The 12,638-nt window shown below is 44.7% G+C and overlaps 5 protein-coding genes across 5 annotated transcripts, besides 24 other annotated features; all 5 read right to left on the bottom strand.

The window, feature by feature from the left end:
- Nucleotides 1–12,638: a sequence feature (heterozygous, non-Esmeraldo-like haplotype).
- Nucleotides 915–1,826, bottom strand: Tc00.1047053503923.10 (hypothetical protein, conserved; the record flags this gene model as incomplete). Its single annotated transcript, XM_802174.1, has 1 exon — nucleotides 915–1,826. One exon carries the CDS (start codon nucleotides 1,824–1,826, stop codon nucleotides 915–917), a length of 912 nt encoding a protein of 303 aa, XP_807267.1.
- On the bottom strand, nucleotides 2,151–2,819 carry Tc00.1047053503923.20 (hypothetical protein, conserved; the record flags this gene model as incomplete). The annotated part of the gene is made up of 1 exon (XM_802175.1): nucleotides 2,151–2,819. One exon carries the CDS (start codon nucleotides 2,817–2,819, stop codon nucleotides 2,151–2,153), a length of 669 nt encoding a protein of 222 aa, XP_807268.1.
- Nucleotides 3,196–3,234: a microsatellite.
- Tc00.1047053503923.30 (hypothetical protein, conserved) lies at nucleotides 3,387–4,619 on the bottom strand (the record flags this gene model as incomplete). Its single annotated transcript, XM_802176.1, has 1 exon — nucleotides 3,387–4,619. One exon carries the CDS (start codon nucleotides 4,617–4,619, stop codon nucleotides 3,387–3,389), a length of 1,233 nt encoding a protein of 410 aa, XP_807269.1.
- Nucleotides 4,693–4,744: a sequence feature (T-rich).
- Nucleotides 4,961–4,984: a microsatellite.
- Nucleotides 5,645–5,668: a microsatellite.
- Nucleotides 5,704–5,787: a sequence feature (AT_rich).
- Nucleotides 6,619–6,646: a microsatellite.
- Nucleotides 6,827–6,904: a sequence feature (A-rich).
- Nucleotides 7,225–7,244: a microsatellite.
- Nucleotides 7,254–7,291: a sequence feature (CT-rich).
- Nucleotides 7,508–7,566: a sequence feature (A-rich).
- Nucleotides 7,918–7,938: a sequence feature (AT_rich).
- Nucleotides 8,168–8,197: a microsatellite.
- Nucleotides 8,384–8,403: a microsatellite.
- Nucleotides 8,491–8,516: a sequence feature (AT_rich).
- Nucleotides 8,671–8,708: a microsatellite.
- Nucleotides 9,000–9,059: a microsatellite.
- Nucleotides 9,271–9,319: a sequence feature (A-rich).
- Nucleotides 9,364–9,394: a microsatellite.
- Nucleotides 9,746–9,781: a microsatellite.
- Nucleotides 9,874–9,929: a microsatellite.
- On the bottom strand, nucleotides 10,002–10,796 carry Tc00.1047053503923.40 (hypothetical protein, conserved; the record flags this gene model as incomplete). Its single annotated transcript, XM_802177.1, has 1 exon — nucleotides 10,002–10,796. One exon carries the CDS (start codon nucleotides 10,794–10,796, stop codon nucleotides 10,002–10,004), a length of 795 nt encoding a protein of 264 aa, XP_807270.1.
- Nucleotides 10,817–10,838: a sequence feature (AT_rich).
- Nucleotides 10,925–10,956: a microsatellite.
- Nucleotides 11,077–11,111: a microsatellite.
- Tc00.1047053503923.50 (glycosylphosphatidylinositol (GPI) anchor, putative) lies at nucleotides 11,185–12,638 on the bottom strand (the record flags this gene model as incomplete). Its single annotated transcript, XM_802178.1, has 1 exon — nucleotides 11,185–12,638. A coding segment is annotated over one exon (1,454 nt), but the record flags the coding sequence as incomplete, so codon positions are not given.

Below are 12,638 nucleotides of genomic sequence, written 5' to 3'. Positions count from 1 at the left end.
GAGAGGGGGAGGGGGTGAACACACCCTCACCACCACTTTCCCAACCGCACGTACAATGGCAAAACGTGCGGTACATAAAAAACCCAAAAAAAAAAAAAAGATGTTTCATCATTCACAAATAAACTAAATAATATTGTCCACCCTTGGCAATAAAACTCTATTTTACTCCCTTCGTATAAGCTGCGATTCCATCCCCTTCCCCCCCTCTCGCTTCATTCAAATCTCTAAAAAAACCGTCTCTCCCACACAAACACCTTTTCTCTCTCTCTCTCTGTTTCTCTCCCGTGTAGCTTTAAGTCGCAACAACAACAAAAGAATGACGCCGGTGTGGTGTTGGTACTGTGAGATAATAACGCACACGCCTCATCTCAATTTAAAAGGGAGTGAGACTGCAGCGGGCAGGTGAATGCCCGCAATGTAAAGAAGATCTTTTCTGTTGTTCTCCACGAAACCAAACAAGAAGAATGAAATGGTGAAACAAAAAAAAAAAAAAAAGACACACACAAAAAAAATCGTTTGAAGAAAATTTTAAAAAGTTGTACGTTTGTTGTTTTGTTTCTCTTTTTTTTCTTTCGTGCCTTTTTACGGTTTTGGAAAAATCTGTTTTCACCCACGCCTTTTTTTTTTTTATTCCTTCACGTCATTCCCTCGCATGCATGCGTACACGTGGATCACGTGCATTCCTCTCCTTTTGTAAGAATTCACAAATAAACGTCTTTCAGACAAGAAAAAAAAATTCCTATTGTGTGTGTGTGTTTGAGTGGGTTAGAGCTTCCCTTTTTTTTTCTTTCTTGTTGCTGTTCCCATTGAACCATCCATAAATAGCGGTGATCGTATTGGGTTTCTTCTCCACATGCCCATGAGGGATAAAGCTTGTGTCATACCTATTTGCAGAGAGGGCGTAGATCGCCACTTCATTTGACACCGTGAACTTCAGATTCCCTCTTTTTCCTGCTATTCTCATACAATAACACCTTTCTTTTATCCACCACCCCCACTGGACTTTTCCTGCCGCTCCTCACAGGCGCCAAAGCTGTTTTTCTGCTGGTGCTACATCGTCTACCAAGGTGTTTCGCATTATTGTCTTGCGAGGGCCAACTACTGGGTAGAATGAAGTCGCCCAATCTGGCAAGCGTTGCTTCCGTGTCACTGATAGGATTTGCACCACTACTAAACGGAGCGGATCCTCCCACGGGATTTAACTTTTGACTACTCACAGGCTCCTTGGAGGAAGAAACCTTCGCTATTTCCACATCCCTGGATGCGTCCGTATTCAACGGGGGAAGGAAGCCTCCAGAGTGCCCCTTCAAACGTGTATTGGGGGGTTGCGTCCGTTCTCGCGTTGGTGGTGGAGCCTCATCACGCATAGGAATGAGGGAGGGGACAATAACACGTGGTGGCACCAGTGAGGGCGGCATGACGCGACCCTGCGTGATACTGGAGAGCCCACCATCGGAGGAGTACCCAATCACACTTTCGCCGCCAGGAGAATTCGCAAGTTCTTTCCTCTGAAGCCTTGCACTAATAGCTTTCGGGGGACTGAGGGTGCGTGGTTTATCCCCCGGGTTTCCTGCAAGCCGCTCCCCCTTCAATCCACATCCACTAACATCATCGCCCGCAAACACTCCGCGCGTGACTTCAGGGGAAGCAGAACTCCCGCCATCGCCTTTGCTTCGCGGCGAGGGAAAGACTGGATGAAGCAGCGGCACATATCCACTGTCCGGTCGCACACCACGAAGTAGCAATTCCTCCTCCCACGTAATGCTTGAAACCCGCGATCCCACCCCCGCAGTAACCCCCTCTAACGTCCGTTGCTGCGCAAACATCACTTACTCGGTGGTGACAATTATCACCGCCTTCAACTGTGAAAAAAACCACAAGAAAATCCACAAGCGCAATAGCAATAATAATAATAATTGGAAGTACAAAGTCGGTTGGTGCCAGAGTCTAAGCTGAAAGGACAGCAACACGGCAAGCACAAAGAAAAATCAAAAATGAAGAAGCAAACACACATCGTAAATCCCTCGGATATTCACGATCGTTTTGTTTTGTTACCATATGTATTATACATGAGTCCTCTCACTGTGAGAAAAACAGGAAAGAATTTGGTTTAAAAGGCGCTATAGCTTGCAGCTTCCTTTTTTTTTTTTTTAAACATCCTCCTCGTCTTCTTCCTCTTCCTCGGCCTTTGCGCGCCTTCGCGCCTCTCGGCGTTTTTCCCTCTCAATCCGTCGCTTCTCACGTCTCTTTTCGGCGTCATACTCACGCAAAAGCTCGTTTCGCCGCACCACCGCGTTTTGGAGAACAGCCTTCCATTTTCTCATGGAACTTCCCGTCGCGATAACTCGGGGAGCGTCCACAACGTCGTCTGAAATCCTTACACATTGACCCTGGACAAAAAACATCATACATGGGGTGCTGCAGACTTCAAGGAAGGTTAGCAGTTCCATCAAATTATCATAGGCCTGCTTGTGGAGCTGCTTTTTTTGCAGCCCTGTGGGTTGTCGGTTGGTCGCAATGAATACCGGGTCCTTTTGAAGCAGTCTCGTTATGTCCGTCTTCTCCTCGGGCACTAACGCCACGTGAAAGTAACGCACAAGGCGAGTTTGGGGCTCCTCCGAAAGGACAAAATTATCTTTCACAAAAGGCAACACGTTCGCACTAAATGGGCATAAAAATGATGTAAAAACGAGGGCACATAGGCACTCCTCCTCTGCCGCAACCGACGCTTGAAACTCCTCCATACAGCGCACGGGTACAAACCGCTTGCTCATCTCGTCCACGGAGGACTCATCACTATCTCGATCATAGTCCGACATTGTGACTGACCCCCACCGGGTATGGAGCCCTTCTTCTTATCCCTCTCTATCCGTGAGGTTTTCTCCTTACCGCCCTCTCTAAAGCTCTATCCTGCGCCCACCCAATCCCTCTCGCAGGCCGAAGAAACCCCTTTGATGGAATGCGTCCGCCCACTTTTTCTCTCCCTTCTCCCCCCGCACAGATCATACAACCAAAAGCACAAACGCAAAAAGAAAAAAAAAATAAATAGAAACCCAAAAAAAAATAGAAGCACATCGGCGTAAAAAACCTCAGTTATTTAAGATTCAGCCCATTGCACACGCCCCATCTCACTTTGTTGATTAAATCGCCTTACGATTCATGTTTAACTGCCGCCTAACATGAGTTACACGCCTATTCTTCTCTTTTCTTTCTTTTTTTTTTTTTTTTTTTTTTGATGTCTCTTGTCATGAGACTCAAAATTTATTTGAGAGAAGCCACCGATGCCTCCGTGGGGCGGAAAGGAGGCACAAATGTGGGTGGAGAAAGATTCCACTTCCAAGTCATCATCGCCACCGCAAGTGAGATTTTATTTTCGCTCCCGCGGTCTAAAACCGTGGCCGGCGTTTGCGCATGGTGTACTTGGAGTCGTCCGTCGTGGGGAGGCCAAACTTGCGCCTTTCAGATTTCTTAAGCAGCACCCATTCTTTCGTGCCTGTGACGGGACGATTGTCCTTCCGGCGCCTCTTGCGAGCCGGACCGTCGTTGTGAGAGCGGGAACGTTTCACACGCACGCGACCACCCACACGAGCCGTCATATATTGTTCATCACCCTCCTCGTCGCTGAATGAGGCTTCATCCTCTTCATCACTGTCATGAACGTCAATCGGCAAACGGGGAACAAACCCACCCGCAACTTGACCGGCCTGTATCACCAAATAATGTTTTTTCGCCTTGGCACTGTGTGGGAAATCTACCACCACGCCACCCGTAAAACCGCATAGCATGGCGGCACGCGTGATCATGTGCACTTGTTCAACATTGCTTGGGTAAAACTGAAGAGCGGCCTTCGCGCCTCGATGGAGTGCATTGTAAAGGGATTGAAACAGCGCACGTAGGCGTCGCTGTGGCACATGTCCGCGACAGTCACTTTGACAAAGCCACTGCACCGCTGATATAGAGACTGCTCCGTCAAAGGACCCGGGACGAAACGGCAAACCCTGACCCATGTCTCCACGCAGAACCTCAACCATTGAAGGGCCCGTCATCGTACCAGTATTTTCTTCATTGCCATCCTCATCCTCATCCTTGTCGTCGTCGTCCGATTCCGTAATAAGACCCCACTTCACATTTTTAAGATCATTGCCAGGATTACATCCACCACATTCTTTTAAGCCATCTTGCCCATCACTATGTGAATCCTCTTCCTTTCCCACCTCAGATTCCTCCTTCTCTTCCAGCTCCTTGGCTAGCATCAACATGTCTTTGCTGATGTCCACACCAATCCACGTGTGTCCCACTTCACGAATCACATCTCCACTGATCCCACTGCCACACCCAATGTCCAACAGCAACGCTTGTCGACCAGAAGGAATGCCAAGAAGTTCTAATGCACGCAATGTCATGGCCCTCTGCACCGTCTGGACACGCGTGCTGCTGGTGTAACGGGTGGCACCAGTTTTGTTGTAGAGAACATCCGGCGGGTTCTCAAATTCCGGGCGTGAAGGAGGCATAAGCGTACACCTAACAAAAGCCACTGCATCGCCCAAATAAAAAAAAAAAGATGTGGAAGATAAAAAAACAAAGTAGAAAAAAACCCGATCACTTTGGATCTCAGTCATGTGTTTGAAATGCACAAAGAAGGTCCTGGAAATAGTGTTTGCGCATCTCAAGACTTTCTGCCTATTATCTCTGTTTTTTTTTTTTTTTTTGTCGCCCATTTCCCCCTTCATTTTTTTTTTTTTTTAATCCACTCATTCCCGGTCTTCCCTCCCTCAGTGTGCTCGAGTGAACAAAACGAAAAAAGGAAAGGCGGCAATCTCACACCTCCCCCAATGTAGACAGTTGCCGCATAAATCAAACAAACAGTTGCAACAAAAGCCCAACATAGTAAAACAAAAAGAAAAAAGAAAAAAAAAAGCATACGCATAATTGCTATTCTTATTCTAATAGCATAAGAAAGTATATATACATATATATATATATACTTATTATTATTCTTTTCTCTGTTCCTCTCATTCTTCTGATGCTGGCACCAAACAAATACCTGAATCCCTTCGTGATTTCTCGTTATGTGATTCTTATTCTAAACCTTACCCTCGACTTGGATACGATTTGGCCGAGAGAAGTGGTGGTCGTGGTGAAGGTGGCAAGGGCGGCAGAAAACCGTCTGGCCTCGCACGGTGCACATCTTCCTCATTTTCATATTTTTATTTTATTCGCTTGCCCACCGCTCTCCTCCCACCGCACACACAAACCAATCGACCTAGTGACGATGTCATTTCATCGCTTTTCCCCTTTTTCTCCTCTAGATAAACGTGTTTAATAACACATGTATCAATGGCAATAGCATTCGTATAAACACATACGTATATGTATATGTTTGTGTGTATGCGCCTCTTTTCATTCATAAGAAAAATACCCGCACTGCACTCATTACCAGAAAAGAGTAATAAATTCTTGTGGAATAGTTATTGAATATGGCCCCTTGTGAGCCGTATGCCTTTGGAAGTTGAGAACCAACAACATCCGGCAGCGTTCAAAAGGCAGGGAAAACCGCATTGGCATGCAAGTGAAAACACCGGCAGAGTTATGGATGCAGATATGTGTTCCGACATCATTGGCAATCCCACAAACGTCTGTAAAAACACAGACACACACACACACACACCCAAAAAAAAAAGAAAAAAAAACACACACGCATCCAAATAAATATATTTTTTTTTTATGTTTTTTGCTTTCAAATAAAAATAATAATAATAAAAAAAAGAATTAAATAAGTTTATTAAAGGCAAGAGTCTTTCGCGATGTTCCTTTTTTATTTTCTTCGATTGCCCCCCTCCGTTAATCCTTTAAAATGGTCCCATTTGTGCGTGTCTGTTTACCTGCTGGTCGGACTCTTCTCCACCACGCACAGGTGGAACCCTGTTTACATGTAAATATAAACATAATTAAATCAATCAATCAATCAAAAAAAAAAAAAAAAAGATGGGATGAATATGTCTGTGGTCTCCTCCAAAATACAAAGAGAAAGCACAGGCATCGTGATCGATGCAGGGAAAAGGAAAAACAACAAAAAAACAAAAATGCACTCACCAGGTAAAGGATGTAAGAAAACAACAACAACAAAAACAAAAGCGTACAATGATTAAATAAATTTATTTTCATTTCTTCTTTTCATTCCTTTCGTTGGTGCAAAAATGCCCCGTCCAGCCCACCTGCAGTCTCCCCATCGGACGCCTTCCATCGACCGGCAAAATGTCTGGATTGTGCAAGACGCAATGAGGAACAACAACCAAAAATAAAATAAAATTTCGCTCATTTTTTTTACCCCTCTCGTTGCCGCCTCCCCCGTGTGGGCAGCGGTGGAAGGCGCGTGGGGGCGTTACGAGTGGCGGCGGGGTTCATGAGCCGCACAGAAGGCACACAACTCCCCCTCCCCACACACATCGCTGCTGTTATCATCGTTAATGTTACCTGTTATGAGTGTCCCTGCGTCATGCCGCAGCTCATCATAATCTTCCGCACCGCACCTCCCCCTCCGCTGGACGTTGCGCTGTGTCTACCACACAGTCGCACATGAGGTGCAAAACAACAATAGTGGCACCATCCACTGCCGTAATACACACATATATATATATATATATATCACTGCAGGAGGAGATGTTCCAAGCGGTATGATGATAAAACAAAACAATAATAACAACAACAAAAAAAAAAAAAAGGAGGCAAAGGCTGCAATCACCGTTCACAGTTGCTAATATATCGTTGATGCCCGCGCGTGTGTAGTCTCATTATTGCCCAACGCAGTCGTTTTCTGGCGCACAGTAAAGAAGAAAGAAAAAAAAAAAAAACAAGCCTTCAAACGGCAAAGAAACAAACAAACAAACACGAAAAGAAGAAAAGAGTATACAGCAAAGGAAGAGGCCTTAACGGCTCCACCCCTCCACCCCTGCTCCCTTCAACCCGATGCATTACAATATATCGCTGCGTAGCAACAGACAAAAAGATCAAAGGCATCAGTAAAAGTAAGAAGAAAAAAGAAAAAAAAAAGAGTTGGTGGTGGTCGCAGTAAAAACAGCGCTAAATTTCGTAGAAACACAACAAACAATTAAAAAGCACACACACACATGAAAAGAAAAGAAAAAAAGCAAATAAAATTGCATCCCCCCTTCTCTCACGTTTTCTACCAAAGCCCACCCGGACCGCGAATAGGCAAAGCACCAAAAAATAAAATAAAATAAAATTGCGTCCTGTTTCTTTGTTTTCTTTTTTCTTTTTTCTTTCTTCCTTTTGTGCTATAATAAATCGCCTGCTAAAGACCCCCTCCTCCCCAGAAACCTTTTTTCCTGTTCGTTTCACTTGTCTCTTTTCCGTTATTTTCCTCCCCTCCCCTCCCTCGCCCCTCCCCCGTATACACAACACGGAAGGCGAAGGGGGCACCAAGAGCCGCCGCACCCACGCGGGAGAAAAAGAAGAGGCGGGCGACACAGCCATGGGACGAGTCCCCAAAAATAAAACAACAACAAAAATCAAAAATCAAAGAAAAGAAAAAAAAGAAAAAAAAAAGACGGAAGATCGTCTTGCCACCAATAACCGAGCGGATACGAAAAGCCCACGTGTGGCGTGGAGCGGACAGACGGAGTGAAATACAGTCCTTGGACCTCATCTCGCCGTGCGCACCCGCCGCAGCATCCTCTCATGCGTCGTCTCTTCCCCACCCTCCAGTCCCCGGCCGCCCCACCGTTTTATTAACCGTGCGGGGTCAACGAGGGACGGGAGAGGCGAAGGCCGTAAAACGCATTTGGCGCAAAAGAAAAAAAAAAAAAAAACATCGCGTGAATAAATGGGAATCGAAGAAAATAAATAAAATAAGAACCAAAGAAACAGCCACAAGAGCACCAAAGGCACCCTCGCCCGAAAAAAAAAAAAAAAAAAATTCCCTTCCTGCCCCAAATGAAAAAAAACAACAACATAAATAAAGCTTCTTCGCGGGCTTTCGTTTTTGACCATAAATAATTCGTTTCCCGCGAAGGATAAAATATTAAAGTCAAGAAAAAGGAATCATCAGCATGAGGTCACGAATAAATCAATGGTGTTGCTACTCAGGAGTGAATTCCACACAAGCCGGTATAAACAAACGTCTTCTTTTCTTTTTTTCTTCATTGCTTTTTATTTTTATTTTATTTTATTTTATTTTTTCCGTTGGATTATCCATCTCATCTGTTTCTCTTTTTTGTCCAAAAGGTGTAATTTTTTTTTTTTTTTCCTCCCTTCCTTGCATCCTCTCAGTGTCGTCTCATATTCTGGAATACGCCTCTATTAACTCTTCCTCTCTTTATTCCTTCCTTCCTTTTTCCTGCCGTCGGAGAGGCTGCGTAAAGTTGAAAAGAAAAGAAAAGAAAAAAGGGAATGATTTGTGGCGGTGGGTGCGGTGGGAAAGGCGCGTGGTTGGGAATCGAGAACCGGGTGTTGTAACAAAGGCCCTCGCGCTATATTTTTATTTTTATTTATTTATAGATATAGATAGATATATACGTGCATGCATGCATGACATGCCAAGTCTCTTTTTAATTCATGGAGAAGCATTGCTGACCGACGGTAACGATAAATATATGAGACTTTAACTAAAAAAAAAAAAGGGAAGGGGGGGGGGGGGAGGGCGGTGGGGGGAAAACAAAAACAAAAACAAAAAACACAACAACAACAAACAGAACGATTAATTTTTCTCTCGTCCTTCTCCCCCCCAGTTATACTCATCAACGCATACATGCGTTGTAATAATTGGCCTCTCTATCTCTCTTCTCTATCCGGTAATGTCCTTTGCTCGTCGCTCGTCGCCCCCCTCCCATTTCCATTCCCTTCTCCCCACTTCTGCGCAAAGATGGGAAAAGAAGCAAATTGTTTTGAATGCATGCAAAAATAAAACAAAAACGGAGCATTTCCAACAACACAATGAATGTAATAAGCCAAAAACTGTGGCAATCAAAAACAATTGAAGTTATATACATATATGTTTCTGTATTTTCTGTATATATCCATATGTATATATATGTACACATGCCTCACGCACACGCAGAATTTTTGGAAGATGGTAAATACAACAAGAAATAATAAACAAGTTGAGCACACGCACACACACACAAAAAAGCATCACCACCAAGAAAGAAATAAAAAAATTTTTTTTCCCTTTTTTAAAGAGATTAAATGTGAGAATGCGCACATTTGCGTGTGTGGGCTGAACTCATGAAAGGGACACAAACACACACACACAAAAAAAAAAAAAAAATAACCGAAAGAAAGAAGAAGAAGAAGAAAAAAAGTTCTTGGTGGGTGAACCACTGCGAATTCAATTCCCGCCCCCTTTTGTTGTTGTTGTTGTTGTTGTTGTTTTTGTGTTGCCCGTTCACGTCGTCATTCATTTAAATTGAAGCACCAGACACACCCACACGCGCAGAGGCAACGTACCCGGTCACAGACTCCTAGCATTGCCACCACTCCCTTCAGTTCCATGTCGCGTTGCACGCATCTCGATGGTAGCAAAAAGTATCACGTGTATGTATCTGCACATTGACACAAAAATATGCATGTGCATCCCCTTCTCGTCCCCAAAGAGAAGAGAAGAGAAAATAAAAACATGGCGCCCCCCCCCCCCACATACACACCCAACAGTCTCCTCATCCCATTCCACAACGCCCACTTTCTCCACGCGCCCAGAGAGCAGCGAAAACACCACCGCAGCAAACCCAAAAAAAAAAAAAAAATCAAAAAGAAAATAGAAAAAGCACCCAATAAAAAGAACAACAACAACTAAAAATAAATAAATAAATGCAGCGTTCACTCATCCACATTCCGTTTCTATCACTCCCTTTCTGTTTTTTTTTTATTGTTTTTTTTATGTTCATTTCTATTTTATTTTATTTTAGTTTATTGAATTCACAACCGCCAGGAATAGAAAAAAAAAAAGTGGTTTCGTAGCCGCCCCGTTGCACGTATCCCTTCCCTTATTGAGAAGGCTCGTTACCATTAAGCCACACAGTCATGGGACGTCCGTTCACGTATACGCGCTTGCACCGGACATGCGTTACTGAAGTAGATGTTGTCGTTGTCGTTGCTGCCGCAGAAGAACCAGAAGTATTTGTTTGAGGTGATTGGTGCACAGCATTGGTACGGGTATTCGGAATCTCCAGACGCCTTGCTGTGGCGTGGGTTGACGACAATGTCAACTCCGTGCTGATGGGATTGGTGCTCATAACAGTGGGTGTTGTAGGAGCAGTAGCAGCACCAGCAGCCTTGACGAATGGTGGGGAGCGATAAGCGGATTGTTTGATTGTGCTGCTGCGAGGAGCAGGTGGAAAAACACCCTTCTTCATAGGACCCTGCAAAGCACTGCAGCTGCTTTTCGCCACCGTTGCCATCATGCGTGGCTCGTTGGATGTCGACATCAACGTATTGAAGCTTTTCGTGTCTTCCTCCTTGTACGACATCAGAAATCTCACCTCCGCGGAAAGGGGAGACGTGGGGACGCAGGGAGAACCGTCCACCGATGTACGCGTGTACGGGTTATTGGTATGTTTTATCGGGAAGACAAATCTCTGGGATTCTGACGCGGCATATGTCGTTTCCTTCACAATTCCCGCCGATGCTACAGCGTTGACGCTCTTTACCGTTGTGAAATGGGGCGCACCGTTTTGAATATTATCCGAGTTGTGGATAGCGCTCGTACAATCCATGAGTGGGGAAGAAAAGGAAGCAGCGGCACCGCCCCTCGGGTAGACGTACGAGTCCAGAGACAACATGACTTATTTCTTTAGATGGCTTAATTTTTTTTTTTTTTTTTACTGCAGTCAGTTGAAATATGTTCGTTAACAAAAAATAATAAAAATAACAATAAAAACAACACCAAACACACACAAAATAAAGGAAGATTATTATTATGATTATTATTGCTTTTATTATCAGAGACAAAAAACAACAACCAACAAAAATATGCAAACATATCATTAAGTGAGGGTCAAAACCCAATTCGCCTTCAATATCCTCGTCCTCATCGTCCATTTACATCGCATACACGCAGGGAAAAAGGAAAAAAAAAAAAAAAAAAAGAAAAAAAAGGAGAAATTGTGTGAAAGAGAGAAATATTCTCCCGTATACCAGCGAGATCCCACGGGGAAATACGCCCCGTCGCTACTTTTTTTGCTTCTTTCCTTCAACGTCAATCGAGCGGTTTAGTGTGGATCCTTCTTCACCGAAGTCTTGTCCTTCCTTTCTGTCAAACATCATTCGTGTGATACGACTTACACCGGCCGTCAAAACCCCAGAGAAGAACACACCCAATGAGATGACATTGAACACCATCGCCGGATCAGGGGTAGGGATGGTGGTGCCAGCAACATTGCTACATCGGAGCCAATAGTAGCAGAAACAAGAAGAGCCAATTTCACTCCGAGAATGATTCCGAAAAAGGGAGTCCGTGAGGCGCTCTAACGACGCCTGGTGATCAATTTGCATTGAAGCAAAAGAAGCACATTGAGAAGCCAGGCAACGCTCAGACCAACGCTTATTCCCATTATTATTGGCGGAATGAGGGCCGGCAAATTTTTTAAGTTCAGTTTTTCCAAATCGTCGACCAACGCGAATGACTGGCTGTGGGAGAATTCGATGGCTGTTCGCATCATGAGGCATGTCTTTCAGTGCAGCCCAACCAAACCTAAATGGAAATTCACAAACAACAAAACCATACGGAGCTGTGCCGTTGTTATTGTCACTTCTATGAAGCGAGTTTACATGAGTTTCCGTAAGTACAGTTTTCAATAATACCAAAAGAGCATTGGCATTGTCGTCAAAAAACGCGTTCTCTAAAATTGTCGATCCGTCTGGGCCCGAGTGCATTTCATAAAGAGATGGACGAATCACATGGAGAGGGAAAATAAGCAACGAATCCAATGTATCCCCCACCCTCAATCCATTCCATCGGCCCGGTTCGTGGTGCTCATCGGCACTTATTGTGTTCGTTCTTCTCATCGGCGGATGTATAACCAGTCGATATGTTCCGCGGTCGTGTCCCACGCTGGAGATGTAATAATGAGCTGTGGGTGCCAGCTCCGAGCTGAAGCTTCGCTTCTCGTCCTTCAAGGCCTCTTTGTCTCCAGAGACGCCCTCAACATGAGAGGAAGACGGCAGTGATCGTATGGCGTCCTGAAATTTTTTATTCACATTGGGCCCATAAAAGAAGATGAGACGATCGGAATATGTGGGAAGCGACCGTTTCCAATGATTTGCAAGTAAATCAAAGTCGCCCTTTCGAGCAACAAACGCCATGCGAAAAAGGAGTTGGATCTCCGTCTCTTCATTCATGTTTTCCGCTGGCAGTTCCGACTGTGACACGCCAAAATTAAAGTGATGGAAAGAAGAGGAAAAAAAATCCTGCATTGTGACCAACCCTGCCCGGAAGATGCCCTTTGGAATTTTTTCCTCAACACCTTTTCCGCTGCGTCCTCCGCTAAGAATGGCGCTAACGTGTTGTGTGCACACCGTGTCACGTTGGGCGAGATGATAAGAGCACCAATGACGGGTCCCCAAACCAGCCGCAGCACCAAAACGGCCAGTGACTGGGTGAAGTACACCGACAGGACGTATAT

The sequence above is a fragment of the Trypanosoma cruzi genome, genomic scaffold (genome assembly GCF_000209065.1).
Source record: "Trypanosoma cruzi strain CL Brener 1047053517021 genomic scaffold, whole genome shotgun sequence".
Lineage (NCBI taxonomy): Eukaryota > Euglenozoa > Kinetoplastea > Trypanosomatida > Trypanosomatidae > Trypanosoma > Trypanosoma cruzi.
The sequence above is the reverse complement of the archived record's forward strand: the minus strand, read 5'-3'. Positions and strand labels throughout refer to the sequence as shown.